The following is a 23,019-nucleotide window of genomic DNA, read 5'->3' on the forward strand; positions in this document are numbered from 1 at the left end:
TTGGTTTTTAAAGAGAGAGAGTGCGCTACCACTTGAGCCACATCCCCAGCCCCAGGTTTCTGTTCTTGCGACTAAAAGGCTCAGGGGTCACTCCAGTTGAACTGGGCTAGCAGGGCTGTGCAAAATAACCACACAAGAGACACAAATACCTTTTTCTTTGGGGTCACTGTGACAGCTCCTCTGACCTTAAGGGTCCGCAGAAAGAGAGAGAGAGAGAGAGAGAGAGAGCACGTGCTGACCCCTTTTATTGAGGAGAAGCTATTCAAATTTGGTAAGGGATCAGGTTTCAGGGGGCTGAGTATCTTCATGATGTCCACTGTCAGCAGGTTGACTGACACCTGGGTAGGCCACACCCAAGGGCACAGTAAGAGAAGGGGACACACACAAGGCACTTCCATGGAAGATTCAACCCTAAACAGGGCAAGGGGCTATATTACAAAGGAACAGGTGAGCATAGCTCCACCCATGGGGCTGTAGCAAGACACACCCATGCACGAGACTCCGACCCTCGAACCCAAGAAGAGTAGTGTGACTCAGTCACGTGCAAGGTTGGTCTCCCACAGGTGTGTCCACCATGTCCAGTGTTCATATGACTCCTAAGGCTCTTAGTTTTTGGTTTCCCCTGCCTTCTTTGTTTTTTTGTGGTTGTAGTTTTGGTTTTTATCTGATTTGTTGAAGAAATTCGCCCATTTGTCCTGTTGAGTTCTCTGGATGTTGCTGATTGCATCTTCCTACTATCATTTAACACGTTGCTCTGCTCCCTATATTTCCTGTGTTCTGAGAGTTATATCTAGAGGGTTGATAAGACTCAATTTGTTGGCAAGACCTCTTTACAGGTGTTATATACTTCCTTTTCTAACATATTTGGTGATTCCTACATATTCTTTTTTATTTAATTTTTTAAAATTGTAGATGGACACAGTACCTCTATGTTATTTATTTTTATGTGGTGCTGAGGATCAAACTGAGTGTGTCACATGTGCTAGGCAAGTGCTGTACCAGTGACCCACAACCCCAGCACAAATGTTCCTTCCTCTCAGTAGCTTTCCTTGACCTATGATATTTTCAACCTGTCCTGTCATCTGTATTTTCCATAAAACTTTGCTTCTCATTATCACCTTTGTATATTCTACTTGAATAATTTAAGAGACCATGACACGCCCTCTCTAATGTCTGTCTGTAGTTGGGGAACTCCTCGGTGGTTCGTATCTTCCTGATCTTTTATCCTCATACTGACCATACTGTGGTGGATTAAAAAATGGCCAACAATTCTTTTCTTTTTTTATATATTTATTTTTTAGTTTTAGATGGACACATTATCTTTATTTTATATTTATTTGGTGCTGTGGATCGAACCCAGTGCCTCATGCATGCTAGGCAGGCACTCTGCCACTGAGCCTCAACCCCAGTCTCCAACAATTATTTTCTGCTCCCCTCTTCAAGAAATGAAGTGTATGGCTTGGGAGCCTGAGGCAGGAGGATCGCGAGTTCAAAGCCAGCCTCAGCAATGACAAGGTGCTTAGCAGCTTAGTGAGACCCTGTCTCTAAATAAAATACAAAATAGGGCTGGGATGGGGTTCAGTAGCCGAGTGTCCCTGAGTTCAATTCCCTGGTATCCCCCGCCAAAAAAAAAAGAATTGAAGTGTATTTCCCCTCACTGAATAAAAATAAAGTCCATGTCCCTTACTTTGAAGAACAGAATGAAATAGAACTGACACTCTGGACACTCTGCCTTGAGCCACCATATAAAGTCCAGCACCCTGCTGGAGAGACCATGTGGAGAGAAAGAAATACCTGGCCAGCCTCCAGATCTCTACCATCCCAGCTGAGGTGTCAGGCATGTAAGTAAAACCACATTTGATTTCCAGACTCCCCTAAATCTCCAGATGCTATAACCTCAGTTAAACCCAGAATCGTGAATAAAAACGTGATTATTGTTTTAAGTCACCAAATTTTCTGATGGGTTTTTATGCAGCAATAGATTACTTTGAATTGTAGTATCTAAGATATGGGAGCAGTCCAATAAATATTTGCTGAATTTAATTTTTGTTTTGGTACCAGGGATTGAACTCAGGGGCATTCAACCACTGAGCCACATCCCCAGCCCTATTTTGTATTTTATTCAGAGACAGGGTCTCACTGAGTTGCTTAGGGCCTCTTTTTTTTTTTTTTTGCTGAGGCTGGCTTTGAATTCATAATCTTCCTGCCTCAGCCTCCTGAGCCGCTGGGATTACAGGCATGCACTACTGTGTCCAGCCTGAATTATATTTAATAGTAAGGGAATAGTGGGTAATTAGATATCCCTATGGCTCATCTAAGCACTGAGATTGTGTGACCTCTAAAGCATTAATAACCTCCCTCTTTGAATTACTTGCTGTTACCTTTTGGATCTGGATTGTCCCCCAGAGGTTCATGTGTTATGGGCTTGGCGTCTAATACAGTGATGTTCAGAGGTGGGGCTCCTGGGAAATGCCTGGGCCATGAGGACTCCCATATCATCAGAGGATTAATATAGCAATAGCTGAATGGACTACTGGGAAGTGGATTGAAGGTAGTGAGTCCTTGGGGGGCTGTTGTGTCCTTGGGAATATATCTTGTCCCTGGTTCTTCCTCCTTCCCTCCTGCTCCCTCCCCCTTCCCTGTTGCCAGAGAGCTGAGCAGCTTTCCTTGGACGCTCCCTTCCACCATGATGTTCTGCCTCACCTCAGATCCAAAGCAAAGAAACTGGCCAAGCATGGGCTGAAACCATGAGTTGAATTAAACCTTTCCTCTGAGTTGTTTATGCAGGTATTCTGATCATAGCAATGAAAAGCTCACTAACACCCTAACTTGACCTTTTCTTGAATGCTGTACTATTTATAATTGGTTAACCATTTTTCTTTATCTGATTGCTTTGGGAGGGGTTGGATACTATGGGTTTATACCAGGATATTTTTTAAAGATAGACTGTACCCCAAGGTCTGATTGGTCTTTCTGAAGTCATGCATCAAAGTCAAGATTTAGCCATGTTGCCATATTGCCAAATGTTCCTTTCTGTTGTAGCAGAAAGGAACACAGTGCAGATTCTACCACTTATTGCCCAAGTGTTTAAAGACTTTCCTCTAATGGAAACAAAGGACCAGAGGGAAACTGGAGTAAGAAGATTGTAGCGCACAGAAAATGGGTTCTCCATGCACTTTGTAGTCTCCTGTCATAAATATTAAATGTTGCCTTGGTTTTGACAGATCTGTTCCTGACCCTGTTACCTTGACAACTTATTTGTGATTTGACTCAGTTTCTAGTTGAGCCCTTTGTGCCATGGTCATTACACACAGGTTCCATATGGCTTTGTCCCCTGGTTCTCAACTTCTGTTCAGTCACCACTCTTGGCTCCCCATTTGGTTTCCTTCTTAGAGCCATTGGAACTTGCTATAAACCTAACTCCTCTTCATCCTTCAGATCCCAGGTCTTATGTTATTGCCATGGGAAGAACTTCCTTGACACCCAAGGCTAGCTCAGGTCCCCCTAATGTATGCCCTCAGAGTTTTCTGTATTTTACCTTCAAGGTATTTAATCACAATTTAAAAAAAAATTTTTTTTTTAGTTGTAGTTGGACACAACACCTTTATTTCACTTATTTTTATGTGGTGCTGAGGATTGAAGCCAGGGTCTCACAGGTGAGATTCAAGCACTCTACCACTGAGCCACAACTCCAGCCCCTACAATTATTTTTGTTGTATGTTCTCTTCATCCTGTATCTTCAGCACCTAGGATAATACCTGGAACAGAGTAGGAGTTCATTATATTAAGCAAACACGAAAAAAGGATGCTTTTGTGACTTGGACTCTGCTATAGTTTGGGTGTGGTTTGTCCCCTATGGGTTCATGTGTTGGAAGCCTGGACCTAGAGTAGAAGTGTTGGGAGATGGTGAGGAACCTTTAAGAACAGAGTCTCACGGGATGACCTAAAATCACTGGGGGAGCTGCCCTTAGAAGGGATAAGGTAGCTCTCTTGGACTCCTGAACTCTCAAGAGTGAGTTGTTGTAAGAGTAAGCACAATCCCTGAATTGCTCCTTGGTTTCCCTTTTGGAGATGTGATTTCTTCCTCCCACACACACTTCCACCCTTGTTATACTATCCGTGGTTAGGTCTTCTCCAGATGCCAAACTAATGAGACCCATTGATCTTGACTTTGAACCTCCAGAACCAGTGAGCTAAATAAACTTCTTTTTATATAAAGTCAGCCTGCCTCAGGTATTTTACAGCAATGCAAAATTATCTGTGTTCCCACCTCTTTTTTTGTATATATGAGATCATATTGTATAGGACCTGAGCTAGTTACAAAACTTCTGAATCTTAGTTTGTGTGTGTGTAAAGTTGGGAGAATATTGTTTTATCTAACCCATAGTTTGAGATGCTATGCATGTAGCAGAAGCTTAGCAAAGTTTTCATAGAGTGAGTAGCATATGCTATCTCTTGTAATGACAAATCTATATTTTAACAGAGATTTATTTCATTTAACAAAAAAAGAAAAATTGAGTACCCAAGCAGAAAGAGTTATGTTTATTGAGTTGGAAATAAAATTCAACATTTTATATACCTTTGCCTGCCGAGGTGTCTATATTTTTCTTCTGGGCTTAATTGAATTGAAAACTAGACATTTTTTCGTGGGGAAGGGGGAAATTATTTGAATGAATTTGAACAAAACTAGTATTGATTGTCTTCTCCTGCTCCTAGGAGGTTTGTGTCTGTCTAGTCTACCAAGAATACCAATTCCATGTAGCTTAAAAAACTATAGCTTTAAAAACTGCAAGAAAGCAGAAGCGGTGAAGGCATGTGAATCTGAAGACCAAGGAGAGCTACCCAACGCTAACATTCTCCCCGAGTGGTACAGCTGATTAGCCATAGGAAACCAGTGTCAGGATAAAACGTTGACCACTGGGAGTGACAGCAAAAGTGCTTTCTGCTTAGCTGGTCTCTGTGCTACAAGTCTCACAGGCTGGCTTACCTTTGGCCTGCTTACCCTTTCTATTTTCCCCAATTAGTACAGTCTAGATATCTTACATACAAAATAGAAATGTTATCCATGTTTTCTTTTAACATGTTCACTCCCTTCTGGAATCCCTCCCCACTTGACATTTCCTCAGGGATACAAAATACAGAGAAGGGAGAAGGTGCTGGAAGGATCCAAACTTAATTAGAGTTATATATTTTATTTGAGCCTCATCTCTTTGGAGATGGGGAAACAGAAATGAGAGAAGTCAGCAGAAGTAGTCTGGCGTGAAGCCCAGAGATGTAGGGTGCTTGAAGAAGGAAACCCTTTCCTGGGATATCTGCTGAAGGTGAGTCTGGACGGGGAAGGTAGAGAGCATCATTGGCATTTGGTAATGTGGCCTGGGAGTGTAATCCCAGTGCCCAGTGAGGAGACAGTAGGTGGAGGAGTCGAAAAGCCAAGTACTGCTAGTATGTACCAAGTCTAGGCTTCCTAACCAAGTGGCCCCTTTTGGGTGGGAAAGATTTGCCTGTTTTCTGACCCCTTATTTCCAGTTCACCTCCTAGGGGGACTCATCGTCATAGGCACTGGGTGAGTATGAATCCATATGTTGCCCTCTCCTCTCCACTGACGGTGTCTGAGGCCGAGACTGAGACTGGGTTTGGGTAGCCTCAGAGTAAGATTGCCTCTGCTGCCGCTGAGGGTACGTGTAAGCCCTTGACCTGGATTTGGGCTGGGGCACCCTCTCCACCTCCAGCTCCATCTCGGGATCAGTCTCTATCTCCGTCTCTGGTGGGGTCTTGGGATCCACATCACTCTGGGCTTCCAGCTCCAGCTCGGACTCAGGCTCAGTTTCTGGGTACATCTCAGATGGAAGGTCCACCTCTGTGTCATTCTCCAGCTCCTGATCTAGGTCTAGGTACGAATCCAGCCCTGCATCTCGTTCTGACCCCAGCATGGGCTCCATTTCCAAATCAAACTCTGACTCCTCTTCTACTGGCGCCTGGCCCTTGGCAAATGTTGGACTTGGATTTTTGTGGCTCTCTGGAAAGTTACTACTTTTGTGTCTTGGAATGTCATTCTGAAATATACACAATTAGATGGGGTAAAATTTCCAATTAAAGTTTAACTTTCAAGCAGTCAAAGAATATCAAAATATAATAGGACTTAAGATATCAGAAGACCACATGTTCCTGGCAAAGTAGAAAATATTTCTTGTCTAAATCTGCTTTTTATCTTCTTTGCACTCCTCAGTTTCTCAGTCACTCACTATTCTTCAGGCTCAATCAATCCCTACCTTCAGATCTCTGGCTTTTCTAGCCAGACTGGATGATGTGATCAACCATTTAAATAGCAATGGTCTTCACAGCATTCCGAAACACCTTGTGTTCTTGATCTTACTTACCTTGCCATCCATGTTGAAACTCTTGACAGGGCACATAAGGCTATTTGCACCTGGCCTCTTGCCATCTTCTTCAGCATTATCTCCACCTGTGGTACCCACCCTTTGCTCTAGCCATACAGCTACCCGGAGTTGCCTGACTACTGCTTACCTTTGCTCACACTGCTCCTCTTTCCTGCCTTGACCTTCTCCATCTTGTCCACATATACTTATTTATCATTCCAGATTCAGATCAAAGGATCCCAGCTTCCTCTGTGTTCCACTATACTTCACCCACACTTCTATCACTGTACCAGTAATATATTCCCTTATTTACAAACCTACCCCTTCCTAGGCTCTAAGTTCCTTGCAGTGCCTGGTTCTTGATATTCTCAGTGCCAAGCACTGAATCTGTCCCATAGCAGGTGCCTGCAAGAGTTGGTGAATCATCCCTGCAGCAATGTCTTGTGAAATTTACCACTTTCACCCTTCCCAAAGATTTGCTTATTTTCACCAAGGGTCATGTCTACTTTTCCTTCTTCCTTCCTGGTTTGCTTCTCTATGCTGTTTTCTCTATTTCTGCTGGATTCACCCCGACCCCCATACTGGGGATTGAACCCCAGGCCCGGCACATGCTAGGGAAGCAAGTCACCACTAAGCCACATCTTCAGCTTTTTCCTTTCTTTCCCTTCCTTCCTTCCTTCTTTCCTTCCTTCCTTCCTTCCTTCCTTTCTTTTTTTTAAATTTATTTTTGAGACAGGGCTCAAGAAGTTGCTGAGACTGCCCTTGAACTTGCAGTCCTCTTGCCTCAAGCCTCCTGAGTAGCTGTGCCACCATGCTCAACTCTGAAGGAGTTTGAAATGGTGGCATGTTTCAAGTCTTGATCCTGGGACCCTTCTCTTCTTGCACTCTCTCCCATGGGTAATTTTATTTAGGCCCATAATTTTCATTACCATCTATATGCCAGTGACTCTTTGATTGTAACCATTCCCCTAATCAGCAGGTTCTATACCTACTTCCATTCTTTTTTTTTGGTACCAGGGTTGAACTCAATGGTGCTCAACCACTGAGCCACATCCCCAGCCCTTTTTGTATTTTATTTAGAGACAGGGTCTCACTGAGTTGCTTAGGTCCTTGATTTTGCCGAGGCTGGCTTTGAACTCACTCCTCTTGAGCTGCTGGGATTACAGGCATGCGCCACCATGCCTGGCCCTACTTCTATTCTTGACATCCCCATTTAGATGTTTAGTAGGCATCTCAAATTTAATACAAATAAAATATTTGTATTAAATTTTAATAAATTTTAATCTGGCTCCTTTTCTAGTCTTTCCTGTCTTAAATGCCAGAAACAAACTGATATATTCAATAGGAACTCTTAATATAAGTCCTGAAAAGAATGTTAATAAATTAGAAAAATACTTAAAAAAAAACACAGTCAACAATGCCCATCATAAGCCACAGTTACCACTAGCTTTCATACAGGCTTACAAGAGGCTTTCTCATCAACTCCAGGAATAGGACAAGACTCAGTGCTATTGTTTCAATTATTTTGAGAGATCTAACTTATGTAATAACATGTAATAATGAAATAAGAATTCTAACAGGGAATGAGAGATTGGTGTTATTTTTAGTACACATTTTATATATAAAATAACCCAAACAAGAGAGGCATGGTGTGGTAGTACACACCTATAATCCCAGCAGCTCAGGAGGCTGAGGCAGGAGAATCCTGAGTTCAAGGTCAGCCTCAGCAATTTAGGGAAGCTCTAAGCAACTCAGCAAGACCCCATCTCTAAATAAAATATTAAAGGGGACTGTGAATGTGGCTTAGTGGTTAAGCACCCCTGGGTTCAATCCCTGGTACCAAAAAACAAACAAACAAAAAACCCAAAGAATTAACAATGAAATCTCTTAGGCCAAATAATTTTATAAAAAATCAAAGAGTTGGCCTGAAGATGTGACTCAGTGGTAGAGTACTTGCCTAACATAAGCAAGGCCCTGAGTTCCATCCCTAGCATTTCACTCCCAACCCGAAAAAAATCACTGAGTTTCTTATATCCTAGAAATTGCCAGTTGAACCATTTAATAGAAGAGAGAATTTATTTTATTGTTGTTGCTTTTAGTTTGAGACGAGATCTTGCTATGCTCCCCAGGCTGGTTTAAAATCCATGGACTCAAGGGATCCTTCCTTCTCAGCCTCTTGAGTAGCTGGGACTATAGGTGTATACGATCATGTGTGGCCTAAGACAATTTATTTTAAAAAGCAATACATGTTATTACATATAAAGTAATAATGAGGATTTGTCTACATGAAGCAAGTTGTAAAATATTTTTATGAATGCAACATTTAAAAATATTGGATAATTGTATACAGTTCATGTTCCTGGATAGGAAGAACAGATAATGTAAAGATATAAATTCTCAGATTATTTCATATCATTAATGTTATTCTAAAGAAAATTCCAACAGATTTTTTTGTTGTTTGTTTAGTTTTGTTTGTTTGCATTTTGAGAGTACAGAGTAGAAACTGATAAAGATTCAAAAGTTGGTTTGAAAGAATAAATTCATGATTATGAGTTAGAAAAAAAATTTTTTGTTAGAAAATTTTGAAACAATGCTGATGACACAGGACTCTGTGTGTGTGTGTGTGTGTGTGTGTGTTTTCTAGGGATTGAACCCAGAGGCCTTCCACCACTGAGCTACACACAAACCCTTTTTCTTATTTTTATTTATTTATTTTTAGTTGTAGATGGACACAATACCTTTGTTTTTATTTATTTGTTTTTATGTGGTGCTGAGGATTGAACCCAGAGCCTTGCACGTGCTAGGCGAGCACTGTATTGCTGAGCCGCAACCCCAGTCTAAACCCTTTTTCTTAATTTTTATTTTGAGGGTCTTGGTAAATTATTGCTCTAAATTATTGCCATGCTAAATTATGGGCTGACTTCAAACTTGCCATCTTCCTGCTTTAGCCTCCTGAGTCACTGGGATCACAGGCATAAGTCACCATGCCTGTCAACACAGGACTTCTTAAGTCAATGTTAAAATGTGTTATCAAATTGTAGTAATCAAAATATTATGATACCAGAACTATGAAGAACAATGAAACCAAAAACCAGGAAAGAAATAGGTTTTAGGTTTTTTTTTTTGTTGTTGTTTGTTTTTAGTTGTAGTTAGACACAATACCTTTATTTTATTTATTTATTTGTATGTGGTGCTGAGGATCAAAACCAGCGCCTCACACATGTGAGGCAAGGGCTCTATTGCTGAGCCACAATCCCAGCTCCTAGGTTTTAGTTTTTGTAAGTAAATCATACTTAATGTAAATAGCATCTGATATCAGTGAGGCAAAAAAGGCTTATTCAAGAGATGGTTGGATGGTACTATGGTTTGCATGTATGTCCTCCAAAATTCATGTTGAAACTTAATACCCAAAGTGGTGGTATTAAGAGGTGGGGCCTTTTGGAAAGTGACTAATTCCTCCTAAAGGGGCAGAAGGGAATTTCTACATGTGAGGAGGATGCCAATGATGGAACAAGCCCTCACCAGACACCAAACTTTCTGGGACCTTGATCTTTGATGTTTCAAAAAAATATATTGTTATTTATAAATTACCCAGTCTCTGGGATTTTGTTCTAAGAGCACAAATGGACTGAGACAGATGGTAGAGCTCAAAATAGTTAGTTATATAGATTTTTTAAAATGGTTATCTTTAACATTATGTACTGAAATACATTCTAGATAGATTAAAGAGTCATAACATATGAAAAATGAAATCATAAAATGTAGGAGAAAATGTTATTTTGTATGTGGGAATAACTTCATAAGCAAAAATAAGTGGAAAATAAAAAGAAAGATTAATAGATGTTACGATATAATATATAATATATAAAAAAGTCAAGAGAATCATGATTATAAATAAAAAACAAAAATAGAGAAACATCCATTTAAAGTAAAAGCAGATTATATAACTCAGACCAACCCTCCCCATGTGGACAATTAGGTAGAATTAAAAAAAAACAAAAAAAAAAAACCTCTGCTTGAGGGTACCATAATGCTAACAAGATTAAAAGGAATTATCAGGCCAAGAATGGGAAGAATTGAAAACCCAGGGAGATGAATCTAGCATTTGGGGCCACTTTTGTCATGAAAGTATTTCATGATCTAGAAGTATCACATGAAGCAGTACTTTTGATATTTTTAGGGGCTCAGAGTTGCAAAAATTACATTCCATAGTCTGCTAGGGAGGGGTTATGGCAGACTTTCTCACAAACTATAACTGGCCTTTGGGTCATCAGAATGATAAAGAAAACCTCAAGTCCTGATATGAGATCAAAGTAATTCTAGATTGCTAGAACCTCCAGTATCTGGCAAAAAAAATCCATTTATTTCTGGAAGAGAAATATCCTCCTAGGCCACACATTATTTCTATAAACATTTTCCAAATACAATGTCTGGCACACAAGATTACCAGGCACATTAGATTTTGACAGTGAAGGGTGTATGTCGAATCTCTAAGGCAGTAATTCTCAAAATGTGGTCCCTGTACCAGTTAGTTCCATCAACATTATCTGGTAACTGGGTAGCAATGCAAAATCTTAGGACCTACCCTGGACATGCTGAGTCAGAAATTCAGTGGATTGGGGTACAAAGGGGCCTAGCTGTCTTTGTTTTAATAGCACATTTAGGTGATTCTGATGTATACTAAAGTTTAAAAATGAATGGAAATTCTGAGCAGAGATATTGTCAAGAGAATTATTGTTCTGGGTAGAGGTGAACTTGATGAGCTCTGATGTCCCTTCTGATGGAAAGGTTTTCTTTTCTTTTCTTTTCTTTTTTAAAGAGAGAATTTTTATTTATTTATTTATTTTTAGTTTTCGGCGGACACAACATCTTTGTTTGTACGTGGTGCTGAGGATCGAACCTGGGCGCACGCATGCCAGGCGAGCACGCTACCGCATGAGCCACATTCCCAGCCCGGAAAGGTTTTCTAAGTCTATGATTTTATAAATGGGAGTGAACTATACTGTAGACAAAAAAAAAAAAAAAAAAAAATCAGGTCTAGCTACCAGGGAAAAATTATTTTGGATAAAACAGAGATACATAACTTGGGAGAATTCTCATCAAAACAAGGGAAATAACTGTAATACATTGCTAAAAGAAAGAAAGGGGCTAGGGATATAGCTTAGTTGGTGGAGTGCTTTCCTTGCATATAAAAGGTCCTGGGTTTGATCCCCAGCACACACACACACAAAAAAAATAAATAAATAAATAAGAGGGCTGGGCTGTAGCTCAGTGGTAGAGTGCTTGCCTAGCACATGTGAGGCACTGGGTTGGATTCTCACACATGTGAGGCAGCACCGCATAAAAATAAATAAAATAAAAGTATTCTGTCCATTTACAACAAAACAATTTTAAAAAGAAAGAAAAGAACTATGTTTTACAAGCCTGAATATCTTTTACTTCTTAGAATTTTTAAAAACACTTATTAGGGGCTGGGGTTGTAGCTCAGTGATTGAACACTTGCCTCTCATGCATAAGGCATCAGGTTCAATCCTCAGCACCACATAATAAATAAGTAAATAACAAAAATATAAAAAAAACCCACTTATTAATGTGGTAAAACTTTTAGTATTTTTTATTTAGTATTTTTTCTTATCATAAAAATTCAAACATTATTGAAATCTAGAAATTTGAATCATAGATTTGATTGAAAAATAGGGCTGGGGATGTGGCTCAAGCAGTAGCACGCTCGCCTGGCACGTGTGTGGCCCGGGTTCGATCCTCAGCACCACATACAAAGATATTATGTCTGCCGAAAACTAAAAAAAAAAAAAAAAAAAAAATTTAAAAAATTAACCTTTCATCTCTCTCTCAATCAAAAAAANAAAAGTCAAGAGAATCATGATTATAAATAAAAAACAAAAATAGAGAAACATCCATTTAAAGTAAAAGCAGATTATATAACTCAGACCAACCCTCCCCATGTGGACAATTAGGTAGAATTAAAAAATTACCTTTCTCTCTCTCTCTCAAAAAAAAAACTCTTCCCCCCCGACTTTAAAAAAATAATAATAATAATTCCTAAGTCTTTAAATAGTATTTGATGCCCATCTGTGTTTTATTTCTTTTTTTTTTTGAAAACTTTGACCTACACAGATACTAATTTGAAAATGCTTAGCAGAACAGTTATTTATTTAGTATTAATAAATGACTAAAACTTCTGACATATATATATTTTTTCGCCTTTGGTCAGATTGAATAAATCTTCTATTTCTCACAAGGTAAATAATAGTCAAAATATTAGACATACAGATATTTACCTCAGCTAATTCATGAGTTTTATATTTCATCCTAAAGGCGGGGGTGGGGTAGGCTCTAAAGGTCTATCTAAGGGAGATATTTAAGATATTGAGTGATTGGCGTGGCACTAACCAAGGCTGATGTAAAGGGAGGCTCTAGGTTGCTGCTGGGTTGGATTAACCCTCTCTTCAGTTGAAGAGTGTTCTGGATGGCACCCAGATGCCATGGCAGTAGGGGCACTTGGAGCCTCAGGTACACTGCTATTTATGAGTTGGTAAGAAAGCATTTTCAACATCTCAAATTCTGGTACAGCCATACTAGAAAACCTTTCCCGGACATTATTCATCTCTATCAGATCAGGGGTCTCACCCTTCTCCACGCCTCCCCACAATCCCGGTGCTTTGCATCATCCAACCTTGTTCACGTCTGAGTAGGTTTCCTGTATCACTGTCTCAGATTCATCCTCGCTTAACTCAGAGAGCTCTGGAAACTTCCTTGATAAGGCAAACAGCACAGCATCGTGGAGGCTGAGGAACAGCTGGGCCTTGGTGATGCCTTCATCAAAGAAGTCATTCTTTTCAAACATCCTGACCACAGAGGCTACAAACCAAACCCAAAACACACAGCGTCAGACACCTGGGGAGCAAGGCCCCCAGGGTGCAAGACACAGCCCTCTCCTAGAGTAAAGGATACTCACGGTGACACCCTGCAATGAGCACCAAAATGTTGGCGTTTTGGAAAGAATTGCACATCTGCAGGGAGAGAGTAAATGCATCAGAGAGCTTCATGCTCACTAAAAAAGAAACTTTTAATTAGCTGAGTTTTCAAACCCCTTTGGCCATGGGCTCATCTGGGATATAAATACAGTTGCCTCCCAATTCTGCTCTACAAATATTTGATGAGTGGACTTCTGTACTCCAGGGAACACAAAATAAAGTCAGACCATCTCATGGGGGTGGAGGTTGAGAGGGAGGGATGCTCACAGTCTTGAGGTGGGTAACAGTTCACGTAAATGTTTGCATGAGGAAAGCCTTGGAATAGAGATGGGTATGGGTATGACGGGAACACTTTGGAAATCGCCGTGAAAAGCTTGGGAATAATGTTTAATGTTCGTGTGTGACCCTCTGCTTCCTGGAGTTCATCAGGCCGAGGGGTGGAGATGTGGCTCAAAGATGGTCAGGTGATGCACTGGGAAACAGAATTCAAAAATCCTGGGGGTCACATTCAGAGCTGTTCTGCAACGTTGCATTAGAAACCTCAAGTTTACTTCAGCCAATAAATAATTTGAAAGTCACTTCTAACTAAGTCAATACTGTAGTCTAAGATTGCATAGACTTCAGCCCTGAGAACCAAATTAAAATGTTAAAAGAAACCAATAAAACAGACTTTGCTTCTATCAGTACCAAGAGGAAACAGGAAGTTCTTTTTTTGTACCAGGGATTGAACCCAAGGGTGCTTAAACACTGAGCCACATCCCCAGCCCATTTTTTATTTTTCATTTTGAGACAGAGTCTCACTAAGTTGCTCAGGGCCTTGCTAAATTGCTGACGCTGGTCTGGAACTTGCAATCTTCCTGCCTCAGCCTCCCAAACTGCTGGGATTACAGTGCACCCCAGGCACAAAGTCATTTTTGATCATATGGGAAATCATGAAGTCATTTGGTGAAGGGCTTCAACAGACATACTCTAAATGACAAGCAATGAGAAAGGGAAAGCCCATGAATTTAGAAGAAGCTTAAACTGAGTGGTTGTCTCTAATAAAAATGGATGAATGGGATTTTAAAAGTACGGTGGTGCAGCTGTAATCCCAGAGGCTTGAGAGGCTGAGGCAGGAGGATCGTGAGTTCAAAGCCAGCCTCAGCAAAAGCAAGGCACTGAGCAACTCAGTGAGACAAATTAGGGCTGGGGATGTGGCTTAGTGGTCAAGTGCCCCTGAGTTAAATCCCTGGTATCCCCCCCGGAAAAAAAAAAAGATACCTGACATTTCCTCTATGGGGATAGAGCAGACAGTCATCCACAAGGGCCAGAAAATATGGTGCCTTAGTAAGTGATGGGGGGTGGGGAAGAGAGGAGAGGAAAGCACAATTTCTCTATGGAATATTTTAAAGAGGTGGAAACAGACTCAGTGCAATTTAGTAATGTGCCTTGGGTCAGACAGACAGTGAGTATTGAAGCTAGAATAGAGCACACATTTCCAGACTGGCAGCCAAAGTTCTCCCAGCTACTGCCTCAGAATAAAGAGGATCTGGACTCACTTAAGAGAATAATATTCCCTTGGTTAGAAAAATGTATGCTAAAGTAGACTTCAAAGATAAAAAAAAAGGCAAGAGGCTGGGGTTGTGGCTCAGTGGTAGAGTGCTTGCCTAGCATGTGCGAGGCCCTGGGTTTGATCCTCAGCACCACATAAAAATAAATAAATAAAATAAAGGTTAAAAAAAAGATAAAAGAAAGTAAACCAACCAAATCAGCATATCTCAAAAAAGGGTGGTTGCAGTCAGAACCAGGAAGTGAGTGCCCAGGATGCTTAAACTTGGGCCACTTCCAATAGGGGCAAAGGTAAGATAGAGCACTATCAACAGAGATAAGCTGGCTGAAGAAAGTACAATGTACCTATGAGACACTGAGCAATGAAACCAGGGTGGTGAACTGTGCATATGAACTGTCTGCTGTGTACAGGAAGGAGAGAAATCAGAAGTCAAAGAACTTGAGAGTAGGAGTCAGGTCTTGGCGACACGAATTTTGAAGGAAAACAATCTTCCCTATCCTTTTCTACATGAAGATAGAAAATGAACAGGGCAGTATCTGCAGCAGATACTGGACTGGTAACTCCAGGCTTGGGGTATCATTTCATTCCAACTTTTTCATATTTGATTACTAGACAACCCAGTGTCTGGCTCAGAGCAGCTGAAGAGTAGGAATTCTTGGTGAAATTCTTTCTGTACCACTCAAATGTAATGGGAGTTACACAGGGGACATGGCACAGATTGCTACTTCGGTGGTGTTGGGAATTTTCTTTTTTGCATTCTTGGAGAAATAATAAATGGCTCTTGTTTATTGAACCAACCCCAGTTCATTTTATTCTGATTGGACTTAAATTACCATCTGTGTTCAAGTTTCTGTTAGCCTAGCAGTCATGTAGTAGCTAATCAGAGGCTAACAGGATTAAAATGGGGATGGGCGTGGGTGTGGGTGGTGTGAGGGGATCGGAGGTATTGGCAAAGCCCCCCAGGGACTTACCTGTCTTAATACCACCAAAGCATGAAAATCAACATATTGCACCATGGAGAAATCCAGGATAATGGTGTGGGTGCTGGGTTGAAAAGACATGTCTGAGTAAGGGATGAGTGATCTCTCCTGACTTTCTGTAGTATCAGGTGGTGGAAGCAAGCTATTTCTTGAAGGGTGGTTAGCAATCCGGACTTTCTCCATATCCCCATAGTTTTGTCCTTGAATTCTCTGAGACGACGAAGATCTGGTGTTTGGCATTTGTTCATCAGATACACTTGGGCTTATATTTATGCTCTCCAAATGTGAGCAGCGGACCAGGTTAACAGAGGACGCATCAAGAGCCTCTTTATTTTCAAATCGTTCTGTGTAGACAATCTGAGAGAATAGAGATAACATTCAAACAAGGGCTGGAAGTACACTCTGTACTGGCTCACTTCCCTCTCTCCTATGAAATTTCTCCCTGGACTAGGTAACACTGTGTATTTTTTACTTGGATATCTCATGGCCAAAGCTACGTTCATCTTTCCTCATCCTAACCACCCACGGGGGCTCCTTCCCAACTTCCTGTGTCCATCGATGACATTATTGTTCTAGTGAGCCAGACTTAAAATCATCCTTGATTTGTTCCTTTTCTTTGTTTCTGGGTCCTCATTAAGTCTTCAATGTCTACAAATATTTGGTTCAGACTCTACCTTTCTCTTGGGACTTTTTTCATCACCTTCTTCTTTTATCAGTGCAACAGTCTTCTGTCACTCTTTGTTTAGAAGACACAAATTTACTTGAGCAGGGTACTCCTTTCACTCTCTTAATAGTCCCAAGCGCCTTCTGTAGCTTAAGGACAGCAGCAAGGACCAGGAATACAACTATATGCAAGATATGAATGTGACCCCTGCATTCACAGGGATGGGATTCTACCTGAGGGGAGTATACATGTCCATTAAAAAGACAAATACATAATATGAGTAGATGAGGATTGTCAGGTTTATGGGAAAATGAAAACAATTTGATTGTTAGAGCGGCATAATTCTGAGTGATGTTTCTTTTTCTTTTTTAAAATTTGTTGTCACTGGGAAAAATGATTGACCACAGTATGATTGTTGAGTGATATGATATACCTTCTAGAATAACCAGGGTATTGGTAGTTTATGCTCAAGAAAACTACATACAATGGAAAAATGATGTGTTACAACTGAAGCACCCTGATGGCTAAGCTTTTACTGCTGCTACCTAGCTAGGACCTGATTTCCAGGTGATATGTCCTCTACTCCTTAAATTGACCCTGACTCACATAATTTGAAAAGCACTATTATGTCAGAAAGTTATTTAATATGCCAAAATCATTTCTGACATGGAAGTCTAAATAAGTTGCTTAATTTTTTAAAATGACAAAATGTGAAGCTGAAAGGAAAATTAAATAAATGTGAAACCCAACAAAAAATTTAAAACCTCTGTTATCATTCTAATAATGTGGCTTGTGAAGTAAACTTTAGAACTGTGGGTTTAGCTAAGTGATAGAGAGTAGACTTAGCATGTGCCAGGCCCTGGGTTCCTCAGCAGGAAGGAAGAAAAGATATTAATTTTTAAAAATTAAAGATAAAAGCCATTCAAGGTAGTATATATTGTGTAGCAAAAAAAAAATGGTATGGATAGATGATAATATGATAGCTCAACTGCAAGAGTTGTTCCTCAAGACATGAAAAGCACTGAGGCCAGACTTCTGGGGGACAGGTGTGGGTTCTCCCAGTGGCAGAGAGATGCAAGCTTCTTCAGATAGAGGAACTTTTTTTTTCCTGAGAGCTCCTCTGATCTCTTTTTCATAGACTCTACGTTCCTGTTTTTCTACACCAATAATGAACCCAGTGAAAAAGAAACTAGGAAAACAATTCCATTCACAATAGCCAAAACAAAACAAAACTGAGAATAAATCTAACCAAGGAGGTGAAAGACTTCTATCATAAAAATCATGGAACACAGAAGAAAGAAATTGAAGAAGACATTAGAAGATGGAAAGACCCTTCATTTTCTTGGATAGGCAGAATTAACATCATTAAAATGGTCAAAAGTAATCTATACATCCAATGCAATCTCCATCAAAATATCAATGACATTGTTCACAAAAGTGGAAAAAACAGTCCTCTAAAATCCATAGGGAAGAATAAAAGACACCAAAAAACCCAAGCAATTCTAAGCAATAATAGGCTGAAGGGCATCACAGTACCCAACTTTGAATTACACTACAGAGCTATACTAAAAAAAACAACATGGTATTGAAATAAAAACAGACATGAAGACCAATGGAATAGAATAGAAGACATAAGGACTAACTCATACAGTCATCACATCTTTGACAAAGGTGCCAAAAACATACTTTGGAGAAAAGCAGACGTTTTAACAAATGATGATGGGAAAACTGGATATCCAGATGTAGTAGAATTAAACTAGATTCCTATCTATCACTCTGAACAAAAGTCAATTCAAAGTGGATCAAAGTCCTGGGAGTTAGACCAGAAAAATGATTCCTAGAAGAAAACATAGTGTCAACACTCTAACATGTAGACTCAGACATTGACTTCCTTAATAAGACTCCTAAAACTAAAGAAATAAAACCAAGAATCAATTAGTGGTATTGCATCAAATTCAAAAGTTTCTGCACAGCAAAGGAAACAATTGAGAGCATGAAAAGAGAGCCTACAGAACGGGAGAAAATCTTTGTTGGTACTCTTCTGACAAGGGATCAATATCCAGAAACTGGACTGAGGTTGTAGCTCAGTGGCAGAGTGCTTGCCTCATATGTGGAAGGCACTGGGTTTGATCCTCAGCACCACATGGAAACAAAATAAAAGTAATGTGTCCATCTCCAACTAAAAAAAATATTCTAAAAAATATCCAGGACCTATAAAGAATTCTGAAAACTTAACATCAAACAACAACAAAAAACCCAATCAGTAGATGGGCAAATGAACTAAATAGACATTTCTCAAAAGAAGAAATGCAAATGGCAAAGAAATATGTGAAAAAGTTCAATATTCTTTCTCAGCAATCAGGGAAATGCAAATCAAAACTAAACTGGGATTTCACCTTACCTCAGAATGACAAGCATCAAGAATATAAATAATGATAAATGCTGGCAAGGATGTGGGGAGAAAGGAAAACTTATACATTGTTGGTAGGACTGTAAATTAGCACAATCATTATGGAAATCAGTGTGGAGACACCTCAAAAGACTAGGAATGGAAACACCACATAACCTATCTGTTTTACTCCTTGATATTTATCCGAAAGAACCAAAGTCAGCATACAATAGTAATACATTCATTTCAGGGTTTGTAGCAGTGTGATTCACAACAGCCAAGTTACAGAACCAGCATCAGTGTCTACAAACTGATGAATGGATTAAAAAAGTGGCATGTATATACACAATGGAGTTAATTTAGCCATAAAGAAGAATGAAATTTTGTCATTTGCTGATAAATGGATGGATCTGGAGAACATCCGGTTAATTGAAATAAGCCAAACTCAGAAAGTCAAGAGTGGAATGTTTTCTTCTCATATGCAGAAGTAAAGAGAAAAGAAATTGAAAAAAAAAAAAAAGAGAGAGAGAGAGAGAGAATGGAGAACAGTAAAGAAAGGGATCAAGGAAAGGAAGGAGAGGAGGGAAAGAGGAGGAACTGGGGAATGAAATCAATCAAATCATGCTATGTGCACGTACGAATATATCACAAAGAATCACACATTTATTATAATTATAATACTCCAATTAAAAAATAAAAATAATAGAGTAGAAGAAGGGGAGGGGGAAGAGGAGGAAGGGGAAGGGAAGCACTATGGAATGAAACTGGAGCAAATTATGTTATGTCCATACATGAATATGTCACAATAAACCTCACTATTATGGATAATTATAATGTACCAATAACAATATAAAAAGATAGTATGTGTTGTGTTATTTATTTAATTTGTCGGGGGGTGTACCAGGGATTGAACTCAGGGGCATTCAATCACTGAGCCACATCCTGAGCCCTATTTTGTATTTTATTTAGAGACAGGGCCTCACAGAGTTGCTTAGTGCCTCGATGTGGCTGAGGCTGGCTTTGAACTCCCAATCCTCCTGCCTCAGCCTCTCCCCGCCAGCTGCTGGGATTACAGGCGTGTGCCACTCACCCGGCTATGTTATTTATTTTTTATCACAATGAAAAAAAACTACTTGAAGACAGAAACAGAGACTCGTCTTTTTTCTTTTTAATGATCCCCAAGACACAGGCAACAAGAGAAAAATAGACAAATGGGATTGCATCAATCTAAAAAGCTTCTGCAGCTGGGCATTGTGGGACGTGCCTGTAACCCCCCATTCAAGAGACTGAGGCAGGAGGAAGGAGTTCAAGGCCAGCCTCAGCAATTTAGCAAAGTCCTAAGCAACTTAGCAAGACCCTGTCTCAAAATAAAAAATAAAAAGGGATTAGTATATGGCTCAGTGGTTAAGCACCCCTGAGTTCAATCCCTGGTAACAAAAATAAATAAATAGCTTCGGCATAACAAAGGAAACAATTAACAGAGTAAAGAGACATTCACAGATTGAGAGAAAATATCTACCAATCATACATCAGATAAAGGGCTAATATCCAAAATATACAAGAAACTCAAACTACTTAAGAACAAGAAAACAAATAACCTCATCAAAAGAAATAGGCAAAGGACATGAATAGACATTTTTCAATAGAAGGTATACAGTAGCCAATAACATGAAAAAATGCTCAATATCTTTAACCATCAAATAAATGCAAATTCACACCACAATGAGATAATATTATGTACCCATTCATTGGATATTATAAAAAGATGCAAGATAATATATGTTGGGAAGAAGGTGGGGAAATGAGAACCCTCATAGACTATTTATTGGTGGTATTATAAAAAGTTCTAGCATTCTACTGCACAGGATGGTGACTATAGGTAAAAATAACCAAAAGAGGGGATTTTAAATGTTCTTACCACAAAGAAATGATAAACATTTAGTTGAATGCTGTGTTAATTAGGCTGATTAAATCACTCTACAATGTATACCTGTATTGAAATATTACATTATACTCCATAAAATATAGAAATATCTCTCAATTAAAAATAAGATAAAACTTTAAAACTTCCTTCTTTTTCATTTTTCATAGTGTCATTATTCTGGGGACATATTAGGAGATCAATAAAAATCTTATTCTACTCTAAAGTGTATTTGCTGATGTCCTGTAAATAAATGTTCTTTGCAATACTTAGCACTGTGTGGATACAAAATTAAAATTACATATAGTGATCACTATGTTCTCTTGGCAGGGAAGCTGGTAGTTTTCAGGGAGCTCAGTTAGAGCTCTCTTAGAGTGGGTGGGAACAAGTGTGTGTGCTCAGTGTTCTGCTGGTCCCTGCCTGGCAGGGGACGGGAGCTGTCAGAGGTGTGTGTAAATAGTGTTACCCTCTAGCGGATAGGGTCTAGACTAAGGGATCACTGGGAGACTCAAAAGCCACAAATGAACAGCTGTGCCTGGTGGGAAGGCACTATTGAGACTAAGTTCAGGTTAGAAATGATGAACACTGACAGTCTCAACAGGCAAACCGTGTTCTTGTCACCAATAGTAGTCAAGGCATCTCCTCCTACCTACTTTCTCCTCCTACCTAAACCTCAAAGGGGAACTTATGTCATTTCTGTTTGAAATTTTGGATTTTCAATTCTCTGTGGCTCATCTAAAGTTCCTTCCATGACTTTAATAGTGTGTCTTTTTGGTTTTTGGTTTTTGGTTTTTTTTTTTTTTTTTTTTTTTGGTACAGGGGATTTAACCCAGGCATGATTCACAACTGAGCTATATCCTCAGTGCTTTTTATTTTTTATTTTGAGACATCTCACTAAGTTGCTTAGTGCTTCACAAAGTTGCTGAGGCTGGCTTTGAACTTGTGATCCTCCTGCCTCAGCCTCCAGAGTCACTGGTGTGCGCCACTGTGCCCAGCAGTAATGTACTTTTTTTTTTTTGGTGGTGGAGGAGTATACTGGGGATTGAACTCAGGGGCACTGAGCCACATCCCCAGCACTATTTTGTATTTTATTTAGAGACAGGGTCTCACTGAGTTGCTTAATGCCTCTCTTTTGCTCAGGCTGGCTTTGAACTCCCAATCCTCCTGCCTCAGCTTCTTGAGCTGCTAGGATTACAGATGTGTACCACCGCGCCGGGCCATATTAATGTACTTCTTCATAAAATGTGAAGAAAGCTGGGCATGGTGGTGCACGCCTATAATCCCAGCAGTTTGGGAGGCTGAGGCAGGAGCCAGCCTCAGCAATTTAGTGAGGCCCTAAGCACCTCAGGGAGACCCTGGCTTTAAATGAAATATAAAAGAAGGCTGTTGATGTAGCTCAGTGGTTAAGTGTCCCTGGGTTCAGTTCCCAGTACCAAAACAAAACAAAACAAAAAGGAGACAAATACAGAAAAGAAACATTTCTGACCCTAGGTGGTGGCTCCAGTTCATCACAGTTGCAGGAACACCTACACATAGGGTTTTCATGACGGCAGGATTCATGTTGAGTAAACAGCATGAAAATCTCTTCTTCTTTAAGAGGCACCCTTACCATACCTACCTGAAAGACAGAAAAGGATTCTCACACAGAGGGTAAAGGATGGAAAGAAATGTGAAAGGGTGGGAGAGATTTGCTTGAAGGCCAGCAGAGCCAATGGAGAAAGGTGGGGAACAGAGGGGTTACCTCCTTTAACAGCTTGTTTTTTAGGTGGTGCACGTTTACAAATGTAATGGAGTTGCAGCACTGGAAAATTTTCACCCCAGGGATAGTTGTAATCTGCCAAGGCAAAATGTGAAGTTGAAGGAAATTTCTCAATTATTTCATGCAACAAGAATAATTCATCTTTAGGGACTGAGGTTGTGGCTCAGCAGTAGAGCACTCGCCTAGCATGTGCAAGGCCCTGGGTTCCATCCTCAACACCACATAAAAATAGGTAAATAAAATAAAAGTATTGTGTCCAACTATAACTAAAAAATAAAATTAAAAAAAAGAATAATTCATCTTTAGAACCTTCAGGAGAATCCATATGCAAGAACCAGAAAGTTCTTTTTTTTTTTTTTTTAAACTCACTTTTTTTTTTTTTTTT

At 39.8% G+C, this 23,019-nt stretch overlaps 1 protein-coding gene and 1 long non-coding RNA gene across 8 annotated transcripts in view; one reads left to right on the plus strand and one right to left on the minus strand.

Annotated features, from left to right (window-relative positions):
• LOC125617428 overlaps window positions 1-23,019 on the plus strand; it is a 78,217-nt gene that overhangs the window by 22,214 nt on the left and 32,984 nt on the right. The window lies entirely within an intron of this gene.
• The window catches only part of Slc26a8 (solute carrier family 26 member 8), a 70,148-nt gene continuing 50,748 nt past the window's right edge, over window positions 3,620-23,019 (minus strand). For 5 of the 7 annotated variants that reach the window (XM_015487340.2, XM_048805185.1, XM_048805184.1 and 2 more), the window contains 6 exons: window positions 22,617-22,709; window positions 22,362-22,493; window positions 15,893-16,258; window positions 13,354-13,408; window positions 13,072-13,256; window positions 3,620-6,053 (listed from right to left, as the gene is read on the minus strand). In XM_015487340.2, the coding sequence (XP_015342826.1) occupies window positions 5,535-6,053; window positions 13,072-13,256; window positions 13,354-13,408; window positions 15,893-16,258; window positions 22,362-22,493; window positions 22,617-22,709 (1,350 nt within the window). In that variant the 3' untranslated portion in view covers window positions 3,620-5,534. Of the gene's footprint in view, window positions 6,054-13,025; window positions 13,257-13,353; window positions 13,409-15,892; window positions 16,259-22,361; window positions 22,494-22,616; window positions 22,710-23,019 lie in introns of all 7 variants that reach the window. The other 2 variants (XM_048805189.1, XM_048805188.1) reach the window with 2 other exon arrangements.

The sequence above is a fragment of the Marmota marmota genome, unplaced genomic scaffold, assembly GCF_001458135.2.
Source record: "Marmota marmota marmota unplaced genomic scaffold, marMar, whole genome shotgun sequence".
Taxonomy (NCBI): domain Eukaryota; kingdom Metazoa; phylum Chordata; class Mammalia; order Rodentia; family Sciuridae; genus Marmota; species Marmota marmota.